The sequence below is a fragment of the Hippocampus comes genome, unplaced genomic scaffold (genome assembly GCF_001891065.2).
Source record: "Hippocampus comes isolate QL1 unplaced genomic scaffold, H_comes_QL1_v1.1 scaffold80, whole genome shotgun sequence".
NCBI lineage: Eukaryota > Metazoa > Chordata > Actinopteri > Syngnathiformes > Syngnathidae > Hippocampus > Hippocampus comes.
In genome coordinates this window covers 831,828-857,795 of record NW_017806164.1, presented here as the reverse complement: position 1 = coordinate 857,795, position 25,968 = coordinate 831,828, and the positions used below count along the sequence as shown (strand labels likewise).

General features: G+C 41.1%; 1 protein-coding gene across 7 annotated transcripts; it reads left to right on the top strand.

Moving 5' to 3' along the window:
* The first annotated feature begins 4,881 nt into the window (after positions 1-4,881).
* ppfibp2a (PPFIA binding protein 2a) lies at positions 4,882-24,591 on the top strand. Of its 7 annotated transcripts, none has more exons than XM_019895919.1 (22): positions 4,882-5,090; positions 8,888-8,974; positions 10,332-10,445; positions 11,897-12,028; positions 14,393-14,662; positions 15,583-15,675; positions 16,496-16,607; positions 17,338-17,399; positions 18,009-18,087; positions 18,219-18,343; positions 18,439-18,503; positions 18,588-18,648; positions 19,830-19,941; positions 20,499-20,613; positions 21,014-21,142; positions 21,389-21,539; positions 21,938-22,049; positions 22,140-22,228; positions 22,312-22,434; positions 23,142-23,267; positions 23,362-23,550; positions 23,829-24,591. In XM_019895919.1, exons 1-22 carry the CDS (start codon positions 5,046-5,048, stop codon positions 24,051-24,053), a joined length of 2,616 nt encoding a protein of 871 aa, XP_019751478.1. In that variant the 5' UTR covers positions 4,882-5,045; the 3' UTR covers positions 24,054-24,591. The 7 variants fall into 7 exon arrangements, with proteins under 7 accessions (XP_019751478.1, XP_019751479.1, XP_019751477.1 ...); XM_019895920.1 differs by lacking the exon at positions 4,882-5,090 and adding an exon at positions 6,641-7,258 and having other exon boundaries at positions 18,219-18,326; positions 18,437-18,503; XM_019895918.1 differs by lacking the exon at positions 4,882-5,090 and adding an exon at positions 6,642-7,258.
* The last annotated feature ends 1,377 nt before the right edge of the window (positions 24,592-25,968 follow it).

Below are 25,968 nucleotides of genomic sequence, written 5' to 3'. Positions count from 1 at the left end.
CCATAAATGACAGGCACACCAAGACATTTGACGTCTGTCTTAAAAGGGTTCACATGAGTCACTGTTTTTCCATTGTCTTGTTATTTGTTTATCTGAGGTGAGTCTGTGATTGCACAATGTTCTTTACAACCGGTCAAACAACCTTTCCCCTCATTCATTTGGTGGTGATTGGTGCATGAAGTCTTGCCTGTTGGGATATCTCCCCTTGTTTGTTTGTTCGTTTCCCTTCTATTTTGGGCCTATTATGTGTTTGTTGACATGTAGTGAAAGTCGATTTATCAAGGAAGTGTTTGTCAGTGCAGAAAACAAGACTAAATATTGTCAATCAATATGATGAAATTCAATATAGCCATTGTCAGTCCAAGTTTCCCTGCATAATTGGTCTTGTTGAACATCGATACATATTTGTTTTCTCATTCCTTGACACGTTGAAAAACCCCGCGTTTACTTTCACAGCAGATTTCAGAATCCTTCAAACATACAGGGGCATATTAGGCCCACTCTGAAAGAAAAGTAATGATACAAGATGAACAAGTCAATATTTGACCATGAAGTTATTATTTTGCGAGAAAAAAGTGACAAATTTAAAAAAGATTTGCAAAATAGCAGGCAAAATAATTAGTGTCTGGACTCCGGGGAAAATAGCTACCCGCTAAACAAAACCAGAACCAGAAATGAATTACGGTACATTGCGCCATACGTGAGCCGGGAGGAGTTGCCTATAAGGTTCAAGATATATTTAAAATATCAATTATAGTATTCCTTTTTACAATAGAGACAAGAAAATACAGTTTTGCTGTTATATGCAATATGAATTCAAGACATAAAAACTTGGTTATATAAAAAAGAAAAACAATTGTACACGCATTATATTTTCATATTCTTAATGTTTAATAAAACCCTTGTTTCACAGTGTAAGTGTGTGTGTGTGTGTGTGTGTGTGTGTGTGTGTGTGTGTGTGTGTGTGTATGGGCGGGCCATATATATATATATATGGTGATCCAGTGGTTAGCCCGTCGACCTGTGTAGAGGTACCGGGTTTAATTCCAGCTCCGGCCTCCCTGTGTGGAGTTTACATGTTCTCCCCATGCCTGTGTGGGTTTTTTCTGGGTATTCCGGTTTTCTCCCACATTCCAAAAACATGCATGGCAGGTCAATGGAACACTCTAAATCACAACCCTAGGTTGTGATTGTAAGTGTGAATGGTTGTTTGTGCCCTGCAATTGGCTGGCAACCAGTTCAGGGTGTCCCCCACCTACTGCCTGAAGATGGCTGGGATAGGCTCCAGCATGCCCGCGGCCCTTGTGAGGATAAGCGCATTAGAAAATGGATGGATGGATGGAGCTTTGTGAAGATTCAAAGCTTTATTGAAAACCTAAAATGTGGAAACACACCACACAAACACACTCATAAATCTATCCCTGACAACGCGCCATCAGATGGATTTCAGCCCTGGCAAGATGGGCGCAATCAAATGTGTTATTCATAATTTGTCAAGATGTTGGTCAACTCTAGAATTACTTGCTTTTGAAAGACGTGTGTGGTTCTCTTTTGCATGCTAACATGAAATGGTTGAAGGTGATCCTGTTCTTGGTCTGGAAAATAATCACTTCACACACTGTAATCACTTCAAGGATGACTGCATTTGATTAAACATCAAAAGATTCTCTTTTCTTTTCTTCCAGTTCCGAGTTATGTGGCCTAACAAATGTTCTTTTATTTACTTGAAATGTTTTGCGATTGCCACGTCTCTCTACTGTGCCTATGTGGATGTTTTAAGGCTCGTGCTGTTCTGTTTTACCTGTTTAGCGGAAAGCGGTTACAATAAAGAGTGGTAATTGCAATCAGATGGCTTTCATTCATTTTTATTCACAGACAACTCCTCCGATATCATACATTACACTTAGTAATTGAAATTAGCGAGAATGGACAGACATCGGGAAAGGAACTCAAGGAAAGGATGAAGCTAAATTCTAAATCAAAACAAATATCAAGAAAAAAAAGATCCTTACAGTACATCCCTCATATGAAAGTCAAGGGTCTCCTCATACCTTTATGCATCCACAAACTAAACTGGGAGTAACATGCAAAAGACAGCGCAAAGAAATAGGGTGGATGTTTTTGTATTTCTGGTTCAACCGCGAGAGTTTGTGAACATCTCATTAGTGAGTGCTCCATATGACACCCGTCTGCTTTAACAGGGCGAAGCGAACAGAGGTGAGAGTGTTTCTACACAGAACATCTTTCTTGGTGTTATAATTATCTGTCTGACATTTACTCTGTATCGTCAAAGACACTACAGCGACGGAGAAGTCAGCATGACCTCTCCAGTGTGAAAAACTATTCATACATTTGCAACGTGCCTGCTTGTTTTTGTCGCTGACCTCTTATCCCTGCATACGTTTCATTTCCGGTTCTGTGGTAACTACATTTCCATCTCTACCATCAGAGGTGCTTGTCTTTGGTGTCACACAAACAAAGCCAAAAAACAAATTCTGCCATCACCCTTGAGGTTTACATAATCATCTCGCAGGCCGGATTAAACTCCTTTGTGGGCCGGATCCGGCCCGCGGGCCGTATCTTTGACACCACTGCTTGAGGAGGTTGATTGAAGAAAAAAAACTAAACGTGCCATTCATATCACAGCGGTTTTTCATGACCTCGTCCATCTCAGCCAAAGTTAAGAATTACTTCTCTAGTGCACACTTGTTGAGTTACTCCTTTAGATGTTCACTGGGCTGAAGTGTCACAAGATTTGCTGCCCTCAGAAGTTTCCTGATGGGACTTCAGAGATATATTTTGTCAAAAAATGTTTAATAGCTATCTACCCTACATCCAGGAGATATGGGTTAAAAACTCTGTTGGGAAAACTGCATTGCATAATTGCCCGGACATAAGGAGTAAGCCTGAACAAGAATGAATTTGAAAATGTTTCTGATAAATGCTTTTATCCGATCACAACCAACACTTTCGTACTGAACGTAACCAGAAGAGGAGATAATGTTTCCCTTCACATGACAAGCATTTAAGAGGAGAGACAATGATTTGAAGATAAATACACACCCCGAGATGTTGTCAATGTTGAGAAGTTACATACAAATGTGCCTCATGGAAAGTGGAGATGAAACAATTTCAGTTCACTTGCCATGGCCTCGTTTCCTCTATGGTCTATGTTGCAGTTATCATCTTCTAATTCTCCCATTTGGACTCATATGTTTCGTTGCAAACGTAATTGTAAATGCAGTCTTAATCTATGGACATTTTTTTTTAATGTGGCAGGGTTGGTTCATCACATGAACACGTTTCAAATAATAACACGACGACAGGCAAAGGTGACCGACCCCCACTCACCCTGTTCCATTGTGATGGATGTTTGTGGGTCTTACTCTAGTCAGTTTCTAATGTTGTGCTCTGTTATGTTGCTTTAACAGCAATGCTGTCATAATATTTCTGGAACTCGTATCATGTGTAAGTTCAGCATGTGCACTCTGCAAGATTCCAAGTACATATCAGTCAGGAGCACCGTTGTACATGTAAAGCAAAGCTTGTGTGAATGCAAAGCAGTTCGTGTGAAGAATGTTTGCTTTGGTCCTTGAGCTACATATACATGGTGGTCCTATTCCGCTACTAATGATTTGATTCAAATTTTGATATTATATAAGACCAATGTAGGCTCCATAGAGCATTTTGCTGCAGTGTTGTCATTGCCACAAAAGGCATTACACGAAATAGCTGACTGTTTCGTGTCTATTACGTTTCCCCTTACACGTGTGGTCCATAAGATCCTTAAGATTATAAAGCACTCCAACCTATTGGAATTCACTTCCAGAACAATTTGTCTGAATTTCCATTCCCTTAACCTCATTAGGCGTGCTGGAGCCGATCCCAGCTGTGTTCAGGCAGTAGGTGGAGTACACCCTGAACTGATCGCCAGCCAATTGCAGGGCAAATAGATGAACAACCATTGTAAAATTCTACAATTGTGCTAATGGTTATGACTGTGTACTAACCTCACTAAAATCATAGCATTGTATTGAACATAATACTAATAACAATACAGATAATATAACAATACTCACAGCCATATATTCTATATCCTCTGCGAAGAACGGTAAATACAACTGCAGCTTACTGTGGCGCTGAGACCAGTACAAGTATACATACCGCTTTGTCTGTAATACACTAGTTCCAAGTGGCCAAGACACACACACACACACACACACACACCAAAGGAATAGTCGAATTTTCTTGCAACTGAAGCAAAAAAAAAGTTTGCGGTTTTATTTCTCAACATTCAACATGTTTTTACAAAGTACAATCTTATAGATTTCTATTATTATCATGAAAAAAAAACACATTGCAAACATATTGGTAGTTTTTGGGGGGAGGGTGGAATGGACTGATAGCATTTAAGTTTGTTTCACTCGGGAATGATGAGTTGATATGCGAGTGTTTTGCGTTATGAGCATGGTCATATAACCTATAAACTAATGTCTCAAAGAACCCCTCTATAAATCATGACAAATATATACAGGGTTTTTTTTTGCCCATGTTTTATTCAAAAATTATCTCTACCAACTGAGATATTATGCTATTTGTACAAACGTGTTCGTCATCCAAAATGTAAACAGATTTATGACGGTGTTATCTTTTGTTGAAACTATTGCGCCAGATGCTGTTTTTGTTTCCAAGTTCATTGGATGCCATTTATGCAATGAAGTCACATGACTATGAATCAAAACAAGGTTAAAGGAAATACAAAAGCAAAGAATTCAAAATATGACAATTGGTTTAGCATTTGAATAAGAGCCTTGACAAAGGGTTTAGGGTTTGGGCCACAAAATGACAGGAGTGTTTAAAGCCAAAGTGAGAGTCAGGGTGTTATTTCAAGTGGGAAGTTAATCAGATGCCTTGACAGCGTTCAGAACTCAGAGTGCAGTTGTCTGAGGAGAAGGGCTTTCTCAAGCGCAAAGTGACCACTTAAAGCCACTAAATGAGCATCTCGTCGTGCCACTTTCACTGACAGCAGGTTGCCATGGCGTCAGATGCCGACAATATGTTGGAGGCTGCCTCCGAGCACATTATTGCAGGTAAGAATTTCTATTTTATAATGTATTCTAATCTCACACATCCACTTGATTTTTTTACTTTGGCACATCTCAACTATTTTGTGAAGTTGTGGCTGATGGGTTTTATTCAAACCTTTTTTTTAAGTACCTGTAAAAGTTTTCAAGGTTTATAGAGTGTTTTACTTAAGTGTGTCAGTCAAATGAGATACAACAGAAAAGCTGGATTTTTTTTTTTTAGCATTTAAAAAGAAATTGATGCTGTGTTGAGATTAATTAAAAAATATAATTTTTGTTGTCTTTTCCTGTACTCTGAGCTGGTGATATTTCTACTTTGTTGTCTACCTGAATGAGGCAACCAAAATATTACAAACAACTCTCAACTACTGCACCCACCATAATGAACACATTGTTCAATCAATACTTCTCTGATAGCCGATAGAATATTAACATTATATTTTTATAATGGCATAATTGTTGATCCAGCTCTTGTATTGATCTCATTAGAATGTACTAGTGTACCTAATCGTGTGACCATTCATTTCTCACTGTCCATGAACATGCACAGTTGGTTGGTCCCCCTCAACCTGCTTTCTCAAAGAGGTGATAGATTTTTGGGATTACAGACTGTTATTTTAAATTCCTTCGTATTGCAGAGGGCCAGGAGACGCGCTCCAAATAATAGAAGCAGCAGCCCAGTCATTTGCAAACTGCTGAGACCCTAACATGCCCGAAAACAGGTTATCAGTTTTCGATACAAAGGGTTATGATGGCTAAAGTCTCATCTTCTTTCCTGTTTGCTTGATTTAATTTAAGGAGCGGCGAAAGTACTTTCTGCTCAGACGCTGTTATTATAGCGCCCCACAAATTAAACCTGTAATTGCAGAGTGCTTGAGGTGGAAGTGAACTACACTCAAAACCATGTGATGCCATTCATTTGATAGCTTTGGTAAAAGCCACGCCGTTGTGCAATGTTGCTCCCCACAGGCAATCTCAGGAACTGCTCTGAACGCAGGCCACAACATGAGGTACACCTGCAAAAACCCCTCAGATAAATCAACGCATCAGAAAGAGGATGCTATTTAATTGTGTAGGTTTGCCTAATGAAGTGTCCGGTGAGTACAATGCTGTACTTACCCACTCAGTATTGATGTAGGGAAAAGGCACTATCAAGTTGCACTTTGCTGTACTAACACGGCCACATAGAGGCAAAGTGAGTATTCACACACACACATGCCCACACATACAGTATATCATCTCGTACAAATCTGGCAAATGAAATCATGAACACCACACACTACTACAATTGTAGTCCTGATGTCTCATACTTTGATCTTAAACCTCTGGACCGGTGTGTCCTGAGGGAGTTAGCTGAACGAAGGCCCTAATGTGAACCAGAACTCCCATTGAAATAGAAGCAACTCCATTTTTCTCCCACTGTTCCTTACATCTCTTCATCTTAATACCTGCATTTTCTTGCCTTAATTCCCTGCAGCAATCGCCGTGTCTCCAAAATTGGCCTCACTTCACAGTTGAAGCCATTTTTTTTTCTGCCCTGAACTCCTATGAAGTCAACTCGCAAAGCGTCCTCCTTCCTCCTCCTCTTTCTTTATGAAGCCCTTCGTTCGACACCACATCTGAGTAGCATGTGGTGCAAAGAACTCCCCCCCTCGAGCCCTTCTAGTTTAAGACCAGGAGGTTGGCCGGCGTGACACGCAGTGAAGAACCACAGGAAGGACTGGAGAAGATGAGAGCGAGAAAAGTGGCGTTGTGCATAAAGAGGCAGTTGGAGTCATTTTGAGAAAGAGAGAGAGAAAGAAGAAAAAAACTCAAAGGAGGAGGTAGCAAAGAGAGAGGAAAAGAAAAGGGAGTCGAGCCAATTGGCATCAATTGAGTTATTCAGCTCAGCTAAAAAAAAAAAAAAAACTGTCCAGACTCAAAAACCACCAAGGGCCTCTCGTTGCTATCAACACCGTGGACGGTCTGCAAGAGGAGCACGCAAGTCCACACGTGTGAGGATTTATCGCTGAGACTCACTTATGACACAGGACTCTGCTTTCCTTCCTGACTCCATGCAGCGCGCAAACTTAATTCTTAGTGGTATCCAACACTGAGAGCGAGGGCTACTACAATGGGCCTGTAGAATGGAGTATGAGTTTGACTTCTACAAACACTTTGCTTGGCTTAGGAAGGTAAAATATTCTCCATGTGCATGTCCTCTTTCTGTGCTACTCTTGCACACAAACTCACTTATGTGTCTCCTTTGTTGCTATGCTGTCACGCACGCACACTCAAAGACGAATGTATGCGCATGTGGGTTTCAAGTCGTTTCCTGCCACTATAAAGTTACAAAGTCAACACGGAACCATCATGATGTCATTAGGGAGTCAGTAGTCATCCAGCAGAATCCCTTGTTGTAATTATAAAAAAGCATGTAGGAGGCTCTAAAGACAAACTTCCACACAGACAGTCTATTTACATCTATTTATAATTGCAATGGAAACTTTTCACGATAATATACAAAACATATATGTGACTTTTTGCATGGTTGCTCATGATATATTGAGAGTGACAAACCATTCTGAGACACTGGTTTACTCATTGTTTGAAAATTACGGAAGCTGAGAATAGTCTGTTCAAGGGTCAAACTGCTGCCATTATAAGAGTGAGGAATATGATCGAAGTCTCCACTAACCAGTATGAAGGTTGCGGGATGCTAAATTGTAATCTGGCGCACACCGGGTGCATGACATCACTCACGTTTGCTGCAAGATGAATTTTGAATGTAAACAAACAAGTGCGGTTTTCCAACAGTCGTTTGGGGGTCCGTTTTGAAGGGTAACATACAAAAAAATGAATACTAAATGATTAAAGAAAAGCGGAAAAGTATAAATAAAAGAGGAAATTAGCGGCAATTTTGTGACAGGGTGCCGATTCACATTCAGGTGCCTTTTCTTTTGTAATGGTTTCTCAAGAAAAATAAAAAAGCCAAAAGCAAAACACATTCGTGTAGTGAAACTTTTAGGCATCACTTTGACTTTTTTTTTTTTTTTTTTTGAAAATGTGTCATAATTGCACATCTTAAGGGGCATTCAAGTTTGGAGATTTTAGCGTGCTGTATTGGGCAGTATTGGATTAACTGTACTATATAAGGTGGTTCTTTATTTTTCCGGCTGAACAGCATTCTGAATTGAATTACTACACAAGGTGATATGGAGTGCAGCAGACTTCAAAGTATGGAAGCATATAATACAACTAGCAACTATAATACAAACATGTTTGCATTTGGTGCTTACAAAGACTACAAAACACTTTGCAAAGAGTATCAACTAAACTGATGTACAGGTATGTAAAAAAAAACATGAATTTTGTTGTAATGCCTCTTGGAAAGGAATCTGTTGAGGACCTTTTTTTGGATTGAAACAAAACTATTGCAAAACACTTGGGATTCTTGGCGCCGGCTCCTCGCTGAACTACATCATGTTTCCACCAGTGTGGTTTTGTGAGGATTTCTGAGTAAATGTAGCTCGTTAGGCTGCAATCACACATCCCTTACCATTGATCCCACTAAAACTTCCCTCAATACACAGCAAGCCCCGCAGCGTCATCCTCGCGAATCAGATGGTATCAAATATTTTGGGGAATCTGAATAGAGGATTAGGAGTAGTAAACCTCTTACAGGCAGAGGCAGTGAGAAGCCTTTCAAGTATATTTTACCGCACGTTGCTGCAGCCTCATGTGAAGAAACCCGGATCTGACCTACTGGGGAACAGTTGTGTTTCAGCAATACAGTAACTAAGGTTAACCTTTTTATGCCGAAGGTAAACCACCAGTCATCAGACAACAGTGAGTCCTACCAGGAGCGTTTATCACGTCTGGAAGGGGACAAAGAATCTCTCATATTGCAGGTGAGATTACTACAACTGTGCTCATGATTATTTCTAGTTTCCATTTTAGATAGCATCTTATTTAAGAATGACCATGCTTCCTGCCCCCGCATAGTAAGACTGAAACCACTTTTGACAAATAGTTGAGTCAAAGCAGGTCAAAGGGGAGAGGCAGGTTTCAGTGTTAGGCTATAAATGTTGCGTAACTGCTGCGTTTCCCTTCCAGCAGCAGGAACAAAGCTCTATAGTCTAGGGTTCGTGCTGTTACAGCACTCGAGTGTTGTGCAAAGATAGTAAGATGGAGTTTCGGGAACCGCTGAAAAAGTGCATACCTCAAACAGGTAAAGGCTAGTATGCAACCTCTGTACTGTGGATGTATATGTACTATTGGAACAGTTGGCCCATTTGTTTATTTAGATCTCATGTACAACCATTCTCTGGGAAATCAGTAGAACATTGCAGCCTGTGTTCGAGCTTGCATGATTCAATACAACAAAATTGCACCTTTGTAGACTCAAGGTCAATGTTTTACACTCAACTTGGATAAACAATTTCAACAATGTTCAGGTCACTGAACTCTTGCAAGTTTGCACCGACACACTGTGTGTCATTAAATTAAGTATAGAGGTTGACGTTCCAGCTCAAATGAACATTGAGTATACCTAGTAGGTGACGAGCATGTCATGTGAAAATATGAGTGGCAATCATCTGAAAGCTTATGAGTTTAAGTTATGAATATTTGCATTAAAAAAAGAATTACAAGGACGAAAATGCATCGTAAAGTGGAAACTCTTCGGCTGAGGTATTTGTTCCAGGGATATTCATTTGGATTTTTAAACAGGATTTAATGGAGAAAAAGTGGTTCTTAAATTCCCATCTAGTTCAAATCCAAGCGATCTTTCGTGTCATATAAGTGTAAAAATAGATTCACTTGTAAAGGAAATAAAATTCTCAGTCTGTTGTAGATGTATCTGAAGCATTTTATGATTTGTCGTTCAAAAGAAGTTTACCCTTGTTCAAAGTACAATTCAAAATAAGAGTTGAGAAAACAATTAGAACAAGTGATGACTGGTGTAGTCTTCAACCATTTTTGCTTTGTTGCGTGTTCCTCATTTTGTAATACAGCAAATCGCCAGGAAAAAAAACAAAAAAAAAAGCAAACGAAACACTCTTCTCCAGAGTTAATTTTCACTAAATGAAAGTCGGGTGAGGTCTGATGTCCCTCACCGGGTAAAATAAAAAATTTCTTCAGAAAACTTGTTCAATTGTAAATCAAACAACTTCTCGGTCATTGCACTGAAGATGTTCCACTGCGTTGTCCTGTTGCGGTGTTCACAACTTGCTGTGTTTTCTCATATCCGCACGTACACACACACAGGTGGGTGTGCTGACGGACCAGGTGGAAGCTCAGGAGGTCAAAATCAGTGACCTGCAGAGTTCGGTGGTGGAGCATCGTCTCAAACTCAACGCCACCGAAGAGATGCTTCAGCAGGTACGACTGATATCGCCATCCACTCGTTTGGACTTACTGGAAACTTTTAACCGAGGGGAAGCTTTTAAATCAACATTCTCCCCCTAACAAGTGAGCTTCAAGATAACCCCGATCAGTCATTCACAACAGATCCCTCCTGCAGATTCAGTCTCGGCTAATATATTTTGCTCCCTGGGAAGAAATTCCTGTTTGAAATTCCACTCTAGGGAGCCTCAGATTACCTTGGAGACCCAAAAATATTTAGGATGCCCAGACTCATTCCGGTACGATGTCGCAGAGACTTTGCCTGGTTTATGCTGGGCTCGACTGGTCTGTCTGGACAGGTGATTAGACTTGGAACAGCCACACCCCCAACCTTTCCCCACAGCATAGTCTGTGCCTGCTTTCTCACTGTGATAGAGAGAAGAGGGAAAAGAGAAAGGAAAGGCAAGACTGACTCATGGCTTAAGAAGGGAGGAAAAGCTGAAAAAAGGTGGCGAGATGGGTGGGAGACCGGGTAGGGCTCGTGCTTCCTGAAGCGAAAGAATCTTCCACTTGCAGTTATTTGCTCTTGACTTGAACTCTGCAACTTGCGAAACTCCATTTATTATGCCGTGCAAAAGGATATATGACATCGAAAGCGTCATGAGCCTGGGAAGGATTCTCTACGATGTGGGAAGCACGCTTTGCTCTGCCGCAAGCAGACGGCAAGGTAACGCGTTGCATAAACCTATGATCATACCTAATAATACAATTTCCTAAGATGAGTCTCATTGTTAGTGGTTAAATGCACTGTGCAAAGCTGTACGGGTACAGTGTACGAAAGGGCAGCCAAGACCGGTTTTCTTGGGAAGTGGTCATTATGAGGCTTTGGACGTGAGCCGTGAATCTCTTCCTGGTGACAAAGCTCTAATATTTTCCATATGGCCTTGAAAAAGAAAGGGCGGATATTTTCCAAAGTCAGTGTTTCAAATACTCTTGTCCACGTGGGCCTGCTTCAGATGCTCATTTCTGGTCTTTGAATGATTTAGCACCTGCTTGGAAAGAACCAAATTAGCACCACATCTGCCCACATGGTCTTGCGGATCCCTCAGGGTTGAGAATCACCCAGAGTTGGCTTTGATTGGCAGCAGTTTAAACTGACAGGTTAATTACCCGTCAAAGTTATTTGACTGTTGTTTTTATTTCCAAACTGTTTTGCATGTTAACGCCCGCCCCTCTTCCCCGTTTTGTCCCCACTAGTCCTGATGTGTACTTAGAGTGAGCTGTGAAATAGGCATTATAAATAGTGGTCATGCGTTATGTGTATATTTAGCCCCGCTGAAAGCAGTGGGTTTGTCCAAGGAGACTGTTATTACAGACCTTGTAGCTGACTGTGCCTGGTACCTAATGTCGCCTTTGTTAAGTGTCGCAGAGCACTGTGTGCATTCTGCGCTCGCATGAGCAAGCGTGCGTCTTTTGCTATATGACAGGAGCTCCTGCATAGGACGACATTGGAGAAGCAGAAGCTGAGTCTCAAGGGGGAGGTGTCCTACCTGAAGCTGAAGCTGACAGACATGGAGGAGAAACCGGGCCATGGAGGAGAGAGGCAGCACAAAGCAGAGGTAAGAAAGACAATAAAATACCCACTAAAAATCAAAGTTAACGTGGATGAGAGCGATTTCGGTTTTTCCAGTCTTAAAGAGGTCATTGGATTTGGGGAATTTCTGAACTGGAGACTTTTTTTGCAAGTGAAAGTGAGAGTGAGCCTCACGGACAAAGAACTTTGTACCTTATTTCCACTGAGACGTATTTTCAAGGAAGACTGAGTTTCGCTTCAATCTCCTGGGACACTTCTGTTTGGAGAACCTTTGGAAATTTAATACAAGTCTGCCAAGAATGACAAAGCAACATACGGAAACCTGTACCATATTGTGGATTTGAAGTCAGCTGCTGATTTTATGGAAGTCCATAAACACGCTCCGCACACATGGGAGGGAACATTGACAAAAACCCTGGCACGGGTTGATGCTTAGTAGAGGGAATGCAAGTATCCGAGAGGTTTAATTTTTGTTCTTATTTCTCACCTAATTGCGCTTCAGACTAAATTGTGTCAGATTACCAGTGGATGAATTGCACATTTGGTCTCTGCCGTGAAACTGAGAAGAAGTACAATTAGAACCAGACAGAATGCTGTAACGTTACTGTCAAAATATAGCCAGTCAAAGAGCCTTTGTGTCCTCAGGTGAAAAGAGTTCAGGCATAGTAGAGCTGGCACGGTGGATGGAGGAACACGTGAGGCTTCACAGCCCAGAAGATTTTGTTCTTGGAGGTTGGCAAAGATTTATTCTGAAGAGAGCAAGCGCTTGGGGGAGTGAACGGGGAGCCCAATTTGTTCAAATGCACGTGAACAAAAGTGTGTTTGACATTGAAGCAGAAAAAAAAGTGCATAGTTGATAAAATAGCAGAGGGACGCACTTCTTGTCGATGCACTTTCATCGTCTGCATGTTTCCTTGCAACATATGTTTGGAATCAAGAACAGTGAGGGGGAGGGAAAAAAAACTTTCTTTGAACACTTAGAAGACCTCCCATGCGCTTTTTACTACACAAACACACACAAAATGTTGAAGCGGCCCCCACCCCACTTTTGAACCAGTAAGCTCAGAGTTAAATTTAGCCACGGAACGGCGTCATATCATCTGTCAAATCCTCTACACTGGACCCCATGTGAGACTTCCTCTGTCAACAGTCCCGGCATAACTTGGGTGCTGTTTACAACCGAAACACCGGCACCAATTTCTTTGACAACATGTAGAAACGAGTCGCTCCTGTTGAAACGGAACTTCTTGAGCTGGTTCACTGGTCGATTAATTGATTTGGTCAACGTTTTGGACAAAACACAGTTTGATGTTTAAGTCAAAACGCAGAGCCAAATTACTGTGATGTGTCTCATTATGCAATAATTCTCCATCTCGGAGACTTAGCGAGCAACTGAAGGAGGCACAAGCATGTTTTGGTTGTTCATTAGCTTTGTGGGCTATTGTTGTGATGCCACCAGAGAAAGTTGTTGTCAATGTGGAAACGTGTTGACGCCAGAATGGAACGTTTTGTGCCATAGATGCATACCTGTCAACTTCGGCTAATAGCTGCCCTTATAAATGATTACGATTCCCCTGACAAAGCAACAAAAACCCGTACAACGGCTTACCGTGCATGCGCACATCATGCTTTATCAATCCGACCGTACGTAGCGATGAAAAAAATATACGATTGAGGATTACTTTTTCTGGTTTGCCGTGACGATAGTAGCGATTGACGACGGCATTGTCGTTGGCTACCAGCAGGTGAGACGATCTGCATTTGAGCCAAAATGGTCTTCGTGAGATCAGTTCACAATTGTTTTTTGTTTGTTTTTTTTCCCGTATAAAAGTTGTAAAACGCTGTACATGATTTGAAATGATAAAAAAAACGTATAAAATACGGGGAAAAAGTACAAGTTGACAGGTATGTAGATGTGTGACAGTCAAAGCTGCTCAGCACAAAATTCTAAAAGTGAGGTGTGTTTATGTGAAGCGACTCACCTCCCAAAAAGCAACTTTTATGTGACGGATCTTTCAAATTAAGGTAGAGCTGATGTTTCATTTGTTTTAAGATTTGACGAGGAACTTCTTTTTTAACACTTAGATCGTAACATATGCTAAATATGAACAACGTTGTACATCGGCAAATGGGTTAAAGCCATAGTGCGCGTGGATTGAACTAAATGACAAAGCATGATGGTAGAAAGAAGTGGTTTAAAGGCAAAATGCAACATTGTGTTTGTTGTTATCTGGAGCAGAGAGATGTTTTTTCCCACGTCTGAACATGTCTTCCCTTGAAACAATGCATCATTCAGAGAAAGATGAAAATAAATACAGATAAATGCATCCCTTCCATTCCCTCTAAAACGTTCTTTCAATGTTTCTCTTTCCCACACTGCATCCGGCAGAGCGTTGTGAATTTCATTAGTGAGCTGCAGGAGCAGATGTGTAGGTTTCAGAAGGAGATCAATAGCAAGATCCAGGAGAAAAAAGCCTCTGAGAACCCAGCTGACAGCCGTTCACCAGCGCCATGCTCCGCCCCCTCCACGTCCCCCGAAGATGCTAACCCCTCATGTTACACGGCCGCAGAGGTGAAGCCCAAACTAGAGGAGGAGGCTACAGACGGGGTTGACGAGAGTAGCTCTGACGCGGAGCAGCTGCCACACGGAGGAGAGAGCGTACGCACAGGCTTATGCATGACTTGTGACATTGTGCACGGCATGCTTTGTCTTACTTTGGAGTGTGTTTACTATCCGTGCGATCAGGCTGAATGAAGCATACACACACCAAACAGGGACTTTGGGGACTTTATTCACTAATCTGCAGAGGCAATACTGAGGCCGCGCACTTCCCAACATGCTTTGCAGCACTCTTTGTAAACGGTTGTGGTAGACAAGGCTAAATATTGTTCTTTATTTGCTTTGAAATGAGTGTAGCGTTGACATTTTTGAGGAGGACCAGGGTTATGATAATTTTGGATTCCTCGTTACGTCAATGTTAGTTTTTATTTCGTTTTGACTTTTTTCTTTTTATTCAGTTAGTCTTATTTAGTTTTTAGAGCAGGTTTGTTAGTTTTTTTATTAGGGTTTTTTTTTTCGAGAATGCTTTTTTTAGTTTTGTTTTGACTAGCTATAGTAGTTTTAGAATTTTGATTTGAAAAAAGTTAAAGGTTACAAAATATTGTGTAATAAAGGAATCTACAATTCACCAATGACTGTTTGACCCTTTGACGGATGTACAACAATAATGAAAAAAAAATCTGTTTAAAAAAAACAACCCAAAGTTTATTTTGATATTAATTGAAACAAAAAAAGGAAAACCAAGGACACTCTCACAATAATTCCAGTTAGTTTTTTAAACGTAAGATTGTTTCAGTTTTTTTTTTAAAGCATTTTCAATTGTATCCTTTTTTTCTTTTTTTTTAGTTCTTTCGTTTGTTTTCCTTACATGGGACCAATGGAACAAAAGAATATTTTAGATGATAGGGCAGAAGGAACATATGAACTTGAATAGGGAGGCAGACAGGCGTGTGCAGTGGCTTGGTTCGAGCTGCGGCTGATAGCAGCTCTTGAATGAATGCATTTACAATATGTTGCAGGGTTTGGTGCGGGAGCTCAAGACTCTCAAAGACAAAATGCAACACCTGGAGGATGAGAAGATGGAGTATGAGGAAAGACTCAAAGCAAGCAAGGTAAAACTTGCATTAAGGTAGAGTCTACACCAGTGATTGTCAACTGGTTTGTCGGGACCCAGGCACATTCATCATGGATGGGTTGCAGAAAAAACAAATATGGGTGGTACTTGGTTTATATCGTACCAATACTGTATAGGCTACGACTTACTGTTTTTCATTTGATTAATATGTGATGAAGTTTTATATTCATGTAGAGTGGCAGCTCGAGTTATGAGCATCCCTTTTTCCGAGAAGAAAATGGGAGTCCCAGGGTGACAACATTTGAAAACCATTGGTCTAGCATATACAGTATCAGTGTCCAAATTCCACTGCTGTCTACATAAACTTTCCTCAAAGCTATCCAACCAATCAGATTGGCCAGGCAGTTCAGTGAGTCACTCTCATTTTATGTGCACACAGTTAATTATGTTTTCTAAAGAACTAAATATAATGTAAAAAGTGGGAGGGCAGGAGGGGGAACAAGATTTTATGACTTTCCGTAACGTGTAACAGCTACATTCTACTTTACTGCTGCATTTTTTCTCTCTCACTCTTAGTCCAGTTTCATATTTTTTTTTCCCCCTCAAAGTATTATCGTTTCCTCAGTAATGCCGTATTTTCTATTCATACCGTATGCATTTCATAGCCTAAAACACAAGAAAGCCTATTCTCAGCGGGCTGAATCAGCGATTATCGATTATTGTTTTGATATGGATAAATATGGACTATATTGAATACATGTGTGTGAAGCATACATCAGTATAGGCACATACTGCACTGCAGAAATTCGACTCTTCTGGTCATCTTAAATATCTCAATTGTGGGTCTGTACTGACAGGTGGAGATCAGCAGCCTTCAGGAGCTTCTACTGAGTAAGAATGTTGAGATTGAGAGCTTGCACACTCAGCTTCTGGCCAGACCTTCACTAGCCACTGAGAGCTCTGAGAGAGGTAAGCAGATCATCCAGCCTAACCAACAACTAATCAACCGATGGCTTGAGTAAATAAGAGCTATATGCATTCAATTTCTTTCGACAGTTTTGAAGACACTCTAAATTTCTGAAAAGTGACACAATATATTTATGAAGATATTAGCACTGCTTTTCAGTACAGTATAGTATTAAGTAAAATTCACTCTGGTAACATCAAGACAAGATGGCATCCAAGAATGTATACTCTCACTCGTCATCGATGTCTTTCTGACACCTAAAATCACAATCTGCTTTTTATTTCATTTTAATTTAATCGGTCATTCATGTCTGGAATGTTTCATACACAAGCCAGTGTTCGCTGCTCACCGACAAGTCTTATTTGAGCAATATGTCCTGTTTTTATACAATATTTCTCTTATTTATTTTTACATTGTATCTTCTGTATTGTGTCCTTGGGTGGCATGAAAGGTGCTTTTAAATAAAATGTATTATTATTATTATTATTAAGTGAAAAATGGCTCAGGTGACTTGAAAGAGTGCATGTTTACAATGAAATGTGGAGTTCAATCAGTGTGTCCAAATGCCCAATGATCAAACATTTTGGAATCTCACCAAAATATTTGCGGAAGCTATGCCTGAAGAATCAAATAAAATCTTGGTAGTTGAACCATCACCTTTAACGATCTTAATTTAAAGATGACAAAGCAATGTTTTATGTTTGATGTCAAACGTTTTTCTCTTCACCATAGACCAGGAGTTGCAAAGACTTAGAAGTGACATTAAAACCTTGGAAGTTGCCAATGATGAAAAAGTAAGTCTCTCTCCTTTATCCATCTATTTTTCATGAAAATAAAGAGAATGCGTTAAGTTTCCCAATTGATGAGGCACCACCGGGAAACATGCAGACTTGCACTTTCTAAATATTGTCATTGCTCGCATGCACCGCCCTCCATCCGATTATAGTACAGCACGGCTTTTGTATTCTCCCTCATGGGGAATATTGGACCTTAAAGGCTTGCAGGCGTGGGTCTACATGTGGCGGGGCTGGTGAACACACACGTACACGCCCCAAGGCCAACCATTTCAGGCAAAGCCACACTTAAGTAGGCCTCGATCTGCCAAGCCTAATTTGGGAGAGAGCTGCAGTAAGAGAGCCACGATGAAGCAAGCTTGGGCACCACTTCAAAAAAAAAGACACATTTGTTGCAGCTGGTCACCGCGACTGAGTATTCAAGTCGAGCGGATTTCAATCCCCTCCCCAGATGCTCTTTTCATGTCGCCCATATGGTGAAAACGACGTTGGTGTGGCCTAGTGGTCAGGAGCGTCAGGAAGCGGCCCTCTGTGCGTTACTTAAGCTTTGATAAAAATCTTAATGGGTTTTGTTGACCTTGAAACACCCTCTCATTCCTATTTCTGGAGGACCGACGCATTGAAGAGCTCACTCTGCTCTTAAACCAATGCAAGCAATTCCGAGATCTGACACACAACGCCAGGCAAGGTAATCAAGCTTTTCTCTCTTGCATGGCCTCCTCTTCACCATCTATCACTTTTCTAATCAAAGGCAACCATTGGCGAAAAGGAAACGTCAACACCAACCAAATAGTTCCCTGTGTCCCTTTGTGACTGCAGCTCCACCTGCTGGTCCTTCACTGTCCAATGGTAGGACAAATTCCAGTAGCAGTGAGGAAGAGGAGCACGGTCTGAGGAAGAATGCCGATTCTGCCAGTGCCAAGTCTGAGGATCTCAAGTCTGATGTGCGTTGAAAACGAAACTGTCTTGTTTATTTTTTCTCTTGTAAGACAGCAAACTATTTGGAATGCTAATACCTGTTATTTTTTTCATGATTCAGGTTTCCACAAACAGTGCCTCCTCTCATCAAACATCAATTTTGTCTCAGAAGGACAGTGATTGCAGGTATTTCAAGCCGTATCAACCCAATGATAGTAAAACTGTGGCATGATTCATTTTCTACCAGTAATGATGCTCATGTCCTTTCAGGACAGAGACACAGACATCATCCAGTAGCATGACTGACTTAACACCTGGCCAGACACAAAAGGTATTGGGTTTTTGACTTCTCATACTCATACACAAGCTTGGGACACAATCACTCAAAAGCCTGGTCAATCAGTTGCGTTTCAAGTTGTACACTTTGGACTGACTGCGACGACAGGCTAATTGTAAGATCCACTGAATGAATTAGACAACAGTCAGCTAGGTGAAATGCGACACCAGCAATGACTCCACCCCTTTGGTTTCCTAAATCCTTCATATTGCCAAGGCAGATTGGCCATTCGGGAACAGTCTAATAGATGCACTTTTCTGTTCCAGCATGAGTCCATTTCTGCTGCTAAATTTACATGACTGAATACACAGATGTAGCCAACTGAGATGATTAGCATTAGACTCCACGGAGATGGTTTGTACCATTTCCATGGCTAAGTGCCAGACTGATACACACCTAAAGAATCTGCTATTCCGATCTAGTGTAAGACTCTGACATCATTACACATATTCAGCACTGCGAGCAAGACCCTTTGTGACTTTAACCTCATAAATTTATGTTTTGGCTGGACGAATATTTCAACAGACGCATTTCAGCATCTTGTTGAAAGTCTTCTGAGAAGAGTGGAGGCTGTGCTAGTGGTTAGGTGCTCTTGATTTTTCTTCTTATTTTGGGGGGGATTTTCACTTCCTGTAGCAATAGTGGACAGACTTTCATAGAACCATATCCAGTAAACCCCTGGTATTTGCAGAAGATAGGGATCTAGCCCTGCTGAGGATAGAGAAAAAAAACATCATTGATGGTCCTCCAGTTTTTTTTTTTTATCTTAAACTGTAAGCATACCACAGTGTGATCCCATATCAGTTTAATTTCAAACTCATCGTACACCACTATCCTCGAAAAGAAATGACTTACAGATGATTACATTTTTTTTTAGAAACGTGCACCAATGTGTGCCTGTGCAGTGAAGACTTTCTTAATCTTCTACGACCAACCTAGGCTAAACTTAGCTCCTCCCTGACACACGAAGCTTGCCCTCCAGTCGAGATGTACGTCACCCGATTTCCTTGACACCAATTACTAGTTTCCCATTTAGTCATACGACAGGCTTTGTAGTCATATGACAGGTTCTACAGAGAAACAATCATTTTCATTCCTGATGATTTCCAAATTGCTTCTAATGGAGATGATAGGTCAGTTAACCATCTGTTTGTGTCTGTGGGGTCTTCAAACAGAGAGATACAAGGAGTCCGACGCTGCCTGTTCGTTTATCCCCCACGGAGAGCAGCACCGAGCTCCAAAATGAGCGATCTCCAGATGACAGTGAAGATGGAGACTGCAGCCAAAGTAAACACACAGATAATAACAATATTATATTTCCAGACAACTTATATTCGGTGAAAGCCGCTTCCCTCTAACCAGAGGGACTACTTTACTTTTGATCACGAGTAATTGCAGGGGCTTCAGACTGGGAAGGATCAAGGGATGGAAGTTTTTTGTTTTTTTTTCCTGCAAAGCAAACACACCCTTTCCTCCTCTTTGATGACCGCACACAGCCCAGCGCCACACACCACTGACCATTATAACTCACCCCGATTAATATTGCTGCCTACAGAAATAAAACACAGACTTTAGCCCGACACATGCAGATGCGCACACATACACAGTTTGAGGTAAAGAAATGATGTGTCATGATCACAGCCATCACATGACCACAGCTAATAGCTTTTCAAGTTGAAGATATTTGCTTTTTAGACATAGTACAGCATATGGATGTGCTGTAGTATGAAACCGTAGCCATTATTAGCACTCAAGTGGAAATGCTGTACTGTATTACAACAGTGGTTCTTCAGTGCATTCATCATTATTTGTGCGTATGTTTTGTTTTTATTTCCCTTTCTTAGCGAAGTTGGACAAAGTGAACACCTGCACTGGGAAAACCAGCCCACCAGGCCAGAGAAATGTGGGCTCGCCAGAATACATGAAGACAAACCGGAGCCTTAAGAGACTTTGGGGAAAGTGGGTGTGAGAAATGCCTTGCATATGTGAATGAACGATGCATCAGGTTGATATAATGTGACCAGTGAAGAAGATACTTTAACCTTGCCCTGCCTAGAAACAATTTTCTTCAGTAACTGTTTTAACTCAATCGGTAATAAGGCAATGATTGCAAAATGAAAATTAAACATTAAGGAAATAATGATTCATCATGTGATAATGATACAAGGGGGGGCCCCAAGACTGAGAGGGGTACTACGAAATATTCTTTTCAATTTGTAGCAATGAGATTTTATTTTTCACAACGTCGCAAGTCCCTTTTGCATCGTAATTTCATGTATTTATTGAATCATCCAACTTTGAGATGAAGAAGAAGCTCATATCACTCTAACCTAACTCTTTATCACTCTCCTCAACCCAGACTTCGAAGGACAAATTCTGGAGGAGTCAATGCAGGTGATCCAGACACCGGTCCTTTTCGAAGAGGGGGTTTCCGTGCAACAGCAGGACCCCGACTGACCCGTAACCCGGAATCTCCTGATTCTGTACGGTAAGAGTCCATAACATAGTGGATGTGCTACACTCTTTATATATGTAGCACTTTCACAACAGCTGCAGCTGTAACAAAACGCTTTACCAAACACATAATATAAAACATTAATTACAAACATTAAAAAACACTACAACACATAAAATATTAACTTAAACATTGTGTTATATATTTTTTAAATGAAGCCCTTTGAATTACATGTTATTTAAACTGATATGCCCATTTTCTCATTTTTTTTTCTGCCAGTGACATGAATCTCCCGTTCAGCCAGTGGACCAAGGAGCAGGTGTGTGGCTGGTTGGAGGACTATGGTCTGGGGCACTATGTCAACCTCACTAGGCAGTGGGTTGAATGTGGCCAGACACTACTTTCTGCCACGCCTCAGGATCTTGAAAAGGTTGGAGAATAGAATAACTTTCGATGACTGAAATAACTACATCGGTATCAATGGTAAAAAGCTGAAAGTCAAAACAGACACCAGCTACCAGAATCATCTTGAGGTAGTTTCACCCAAATCAACCAGTCCAACCAAGAATAGTTGGTTTTACCTTTTATCACATCTATATTGGTAGTTTACATCAACCTGAAAATAATTGGATTCTTGCTGGGTCAGAGAATAAATAATTTCATTAAGTTTGGAAAATTTGGCAACGAAAACCTGTGGCAACAAACACACGGATGTGTCTGACTTTACCTTGTGGGGACTGCGATTATTGATGCCATTGGTTGCTAAAGATGATCTATTATTAACAAACATGTAGAAATATTGAGAGCAAGTGTGCTTTGCAACCACAGGAGATGGGTATAAAGCACCCTCTGCACCGGAAGAAGCTACAGTTGGCACTGAAGGCATTCACCAATAAAATGACAGAGAAGTCAGCGGAGCTGGACCACATCTGGGTCACCCGTAAGAGTCTTGCTCTTATTTGAATCAGCTCAAACCCAACAAGTGACATGTACTGTATGTTCCCTATATTATAAACACCTGACTCTCTAGGATGGCTGGATGATATTGGCTTGCCTCAGTATAAAGACCAGTTCCACGAAGCCCGTGTGGACGGCCGCATGATACAATACCTCACCGTAGTAAGTCGAGGTGAATGTGTTCATCCACATTTACACATTTACATGAAGCTCACGACGTTTTTTTTTTTCTTCAAATTTCCTAGAATGACCTCTTGAGCCTAAAAGTGACCAGTCAACTTCATCATCTCAGCATTAAATGTGCCATCCACGTCCTTCATGCCAACAAGTTCAACCCCCACTGCCTCAGACGCAGGCCTGGAGAAGAGGTAAACAAACATGTTTATACTGTGGATCGTTTCGTCGCATTTATGTCCGTACATCTCAACATATTGACTGAAGTCTCCACATGTATCATCTTTTCTATCTTTCATAGTGGACATTACAGTACGAGTCCACAAGATGGAGACAAATACATTTCAATTACTGCTACTTTCGACTGCAGTCATGCAGAACATTTGGATCAGTAAAAGAGCTCCATTGTGCTTATTCAGTGAAGCAATCATGAGTTGCCTTTAGTCACAAATTAATTTGAATTCATTATTTTACAAGGACAATTCGATGCCTCCATCTCAGTGGGAGCTTTTGGGAGAAGTTGTCGTCCATTTCCAGTGTACAAAAAAAAGTCCATAAACGGATTGCTGGTGATGACTTTTGTGCGGAAGACCCAGAAAGCTAGCCCTGACCTCAATCCGTCAAATGCTTTTGGGATGAAATACAACAGAAATAATGAGCTAGGATCTGTAACCTTTGACCACGCAAAGGATGAAAACACACAAACATGTTCCAACAACTTGAAAATCTTTTAGAAAGAGTGGCAGCTGTTATAAAGGGGTGGGGTTGTCTTAATTTTTACTTCCTTGAGCTATAATCGCCAGGTGCCCTTTCATTTTGCCTTCACAGCATATGATGATAAATAAATGTATTGTATAAAACCTCGAGTGGGCCTATCTGGGTTTTTTTTTTTGGACTTCAGAAACAGCCTTCGCCCTCTGAGGTCGTGCAGTGGTCAAACCACCGTGTGATGGAGTGGCTTCGAGCAGTTGATCTTGCAGAGTACGCACCTAATCTACGCGGCAGCGGTGTCCACGGTGGACTAATTGTGAGTCATTCCCATTTTCGCTAATGCTTACGACACAGGCAACTTAATGTCATGTAGTGTCGTAACCACAAAGGGTCAATATGCATTTCTGTAGATCCTGGAGCCTCGTTTCAGTGCAGAGACTTTGGCCCTGCTCCTTAATATCCCACCGCAGAAAACGTTGCTCCGTCGTCATTTGGCCACAGCCTTCTCTGCCCTGGTGGGGACTCAGGCCACGCAGGAGAAGAGAGAGTACGGCAATGCTACAGGCCATGTGCCCCTCACAACCACATCTAAAGTGAAGGTAATCTACTCGACAAAGGGTCAAAGGAAAAAAGAAAAACATATTTACATCGTCAAAATGTTCCAAATGTTCCTAAATGATGGGGATCTCATGTTACCACGTTCTATTTCTTATTTCACAATTATTTCTTCAGATTTGTGTCTTTACAATGTGACTGTAATACTCATTTGTAACACAGAGAATCCAAAGAATGCCGTACATATACTGTACACTGATGAAATCAATCTGAAATGTGTTTGGTTCATGTATGTGTGTGTGTGTGTGTGTGTGTGTTACAGCCCAAGAAACTAGGCTTCACGCAGTTTAGTCACCTTCGGAAGAGGAAACCTGACGAATCCGCAGACTACATCTGCCCCATCGAAGGCGGACTGCTGACTGTGAACGGGATTTCAAGGACGCCCTCTGCAGCACTCAGGGGTATGAGCCCCAACTTGGACACGCAGCCCAAGAAACACGAGCATGGCGACGGCAAGTTATGGCGGACGAACACAAACAACTGCTAAGCAGATCACAGTGGTCAGCTTCTCACTTTGAGCTCAAGAAATCCAAAACTGTGCATTGCTGGATCATCTGTAGTGCACATCATGTATTTATTCATCACATCATGCTTGAACGTGTTTTCTATATGAAATGAATGTGTGCGATGTTAAGTGAAAGCTGCTCTCCGCATTCCTTTGACAGTTGGTCCAAATATTCCAATCGGGCATTTTTGAGGGTGTGTTGAATGTGTATCTCTAGTTATGATGCTTTATTCATATTCTACCGCTGGTTTCACTGAGCACTTTTGCATCGGACATTTGTGAACAGAACTTTTTCATGATAACAAACAAGCAGATACCATCTTGTCTGTGTTATCAAGCATGCTAACTTTAACTCTCCAAGTGTTTATTTGCTTACATTTCCATATCACTAAAGCCTTTACAGGTCTTGCCAAACGCCTTAGAGAGTATTTGCCCCAGAACTGATATATTTTTTAATGTAACCTGACTTCATCCATGTACTGTTGTAAATAATAAATTATTGCTCAGTTGTTTTACTGGTTCCAAGTAGTATTTTTTTTGTAACTGTGATTTTTGATTACAGTTACGGTCAGTACTGCACAAGCCAACAGTGTTGTAAGGATTGAGAGGCGTTATTATTTTAATATTAATATTATTGTTATCATTCATCCATCCATCCATTTTCTAATCCGATTATCCTCACAAGGGTCACAGGCGAGCTGGAGCCTTTATTATTATTATTATTATTATTATTATTATTATTATTATTATTATTCAAAAGCCATCTCTCACTTATTATAATATGAATACATCATTGTACATTAAGACGAGATTAGAATGACATTTGCCTGATCAAAATATCCCCGCTGATAATTTAAAACATCTGGTCAAAATATTCGCACACCCGGGCCATTACGCAAACAGGAAGAAAAATTAGCCCATCAAAGGGTGCTGTTGCACCAGGTGTAACCTTTCCAAAGAAAAGCATATCTAGTAGTACGAATGGAAGTAGCGGTCATAAATCATCGCATCAGAATTGCAGAGGACATGTTGACATCGTCTGCTTTGCTCCCCCAACCGCTACCTGTTTCAGAGTCCTTGTCAGTCAAAGCTAAAGACAGCTATGAGGTCTCCAGGGTAGAGTCGGGGCATTTTTTTTTCCTTCTTACATTTGCATTTTGTGTGTTTGTAAATTGACAGAGTGACATGTCAAGTTGAAAAAAAACACACTGACTCTGGCATGTTCATTATGATGATGATCGTGATGACGACAGAACGAATGAATGGACAGATTGCCAAAAGTGGCATTCCAAAATAATTCACTGTAATATAAGTTTGAGGCAGTGTCACAGAAACTATTGAAAATTAGCATGTGATGCGACTCTCAGTTGAAGAATCTTGGAGGCCAATATTTTGCTGAAGCTGGATTGGAGGAGAGCGGCACGATTTAGAATCAAGGCCCCGGCCTTCCTGTGCGGAGCTGCATGTTCTCCCTGCGCCTGCCTGTGTTTTCTCCGGGTAATACAATTTCATCCCATATTCTAAAAGCATACATGGAAGGTTGATTGGGCACTCCAAAATTGTCCCAAGGTGTGAGTGTGAGCGCGGATGGTTGTTCGTCGATGTGTGCCCTGCGACTGGCTGGCAACCAGTCTTCCCCGCCTACTGCCCGAAGTCAGTAGGAATAGGCTCCAGCACACCTCGCGACCCTCCTAACGGATAAGCGGATCAGAAAATGGATGGATGGATGGATGGATTGGAGGGGAAAATGACTGACGGGCAACCTGTGCTATCCCACTGACATTGTCTGGCTATTTGAATTGGGATTTCCTTCAGTACTTCATTGTGTAAAGTGAAACAATTTTACTGCCTCTGAAGTTTCCTACTATCTCGATTTTAGCCAATACAGTAATGCAGT

What these genes read in the sequence shown, in the direction of transcription:
- ppfibp2a (XM_019895918.1), top strand. Translation starts at nt 7,211, where the DNA reads ATGGAGTATGAGTTTGACTTCTACAAACACTTTGCTTGGCTTAGGAAG. An exon ending in AGATGGAGACTGCAGCCAAA is followed by an intron (nt 19,942 to 20,498) that starts GTAAACACACAG and finishes TCCCTTTCTTAG; the next exon opens with CGAAGTTGGACAAAGTGAAC. An exon ending in GAATCTCCTGATTCTGTACG is followed by an intron (nt 21,143 to 21,388) that starts GTAAGAGTCCAT and finishes TTTTTCTGCCAG; the next exon opens with TGACATGAATCTCCCGTTCA.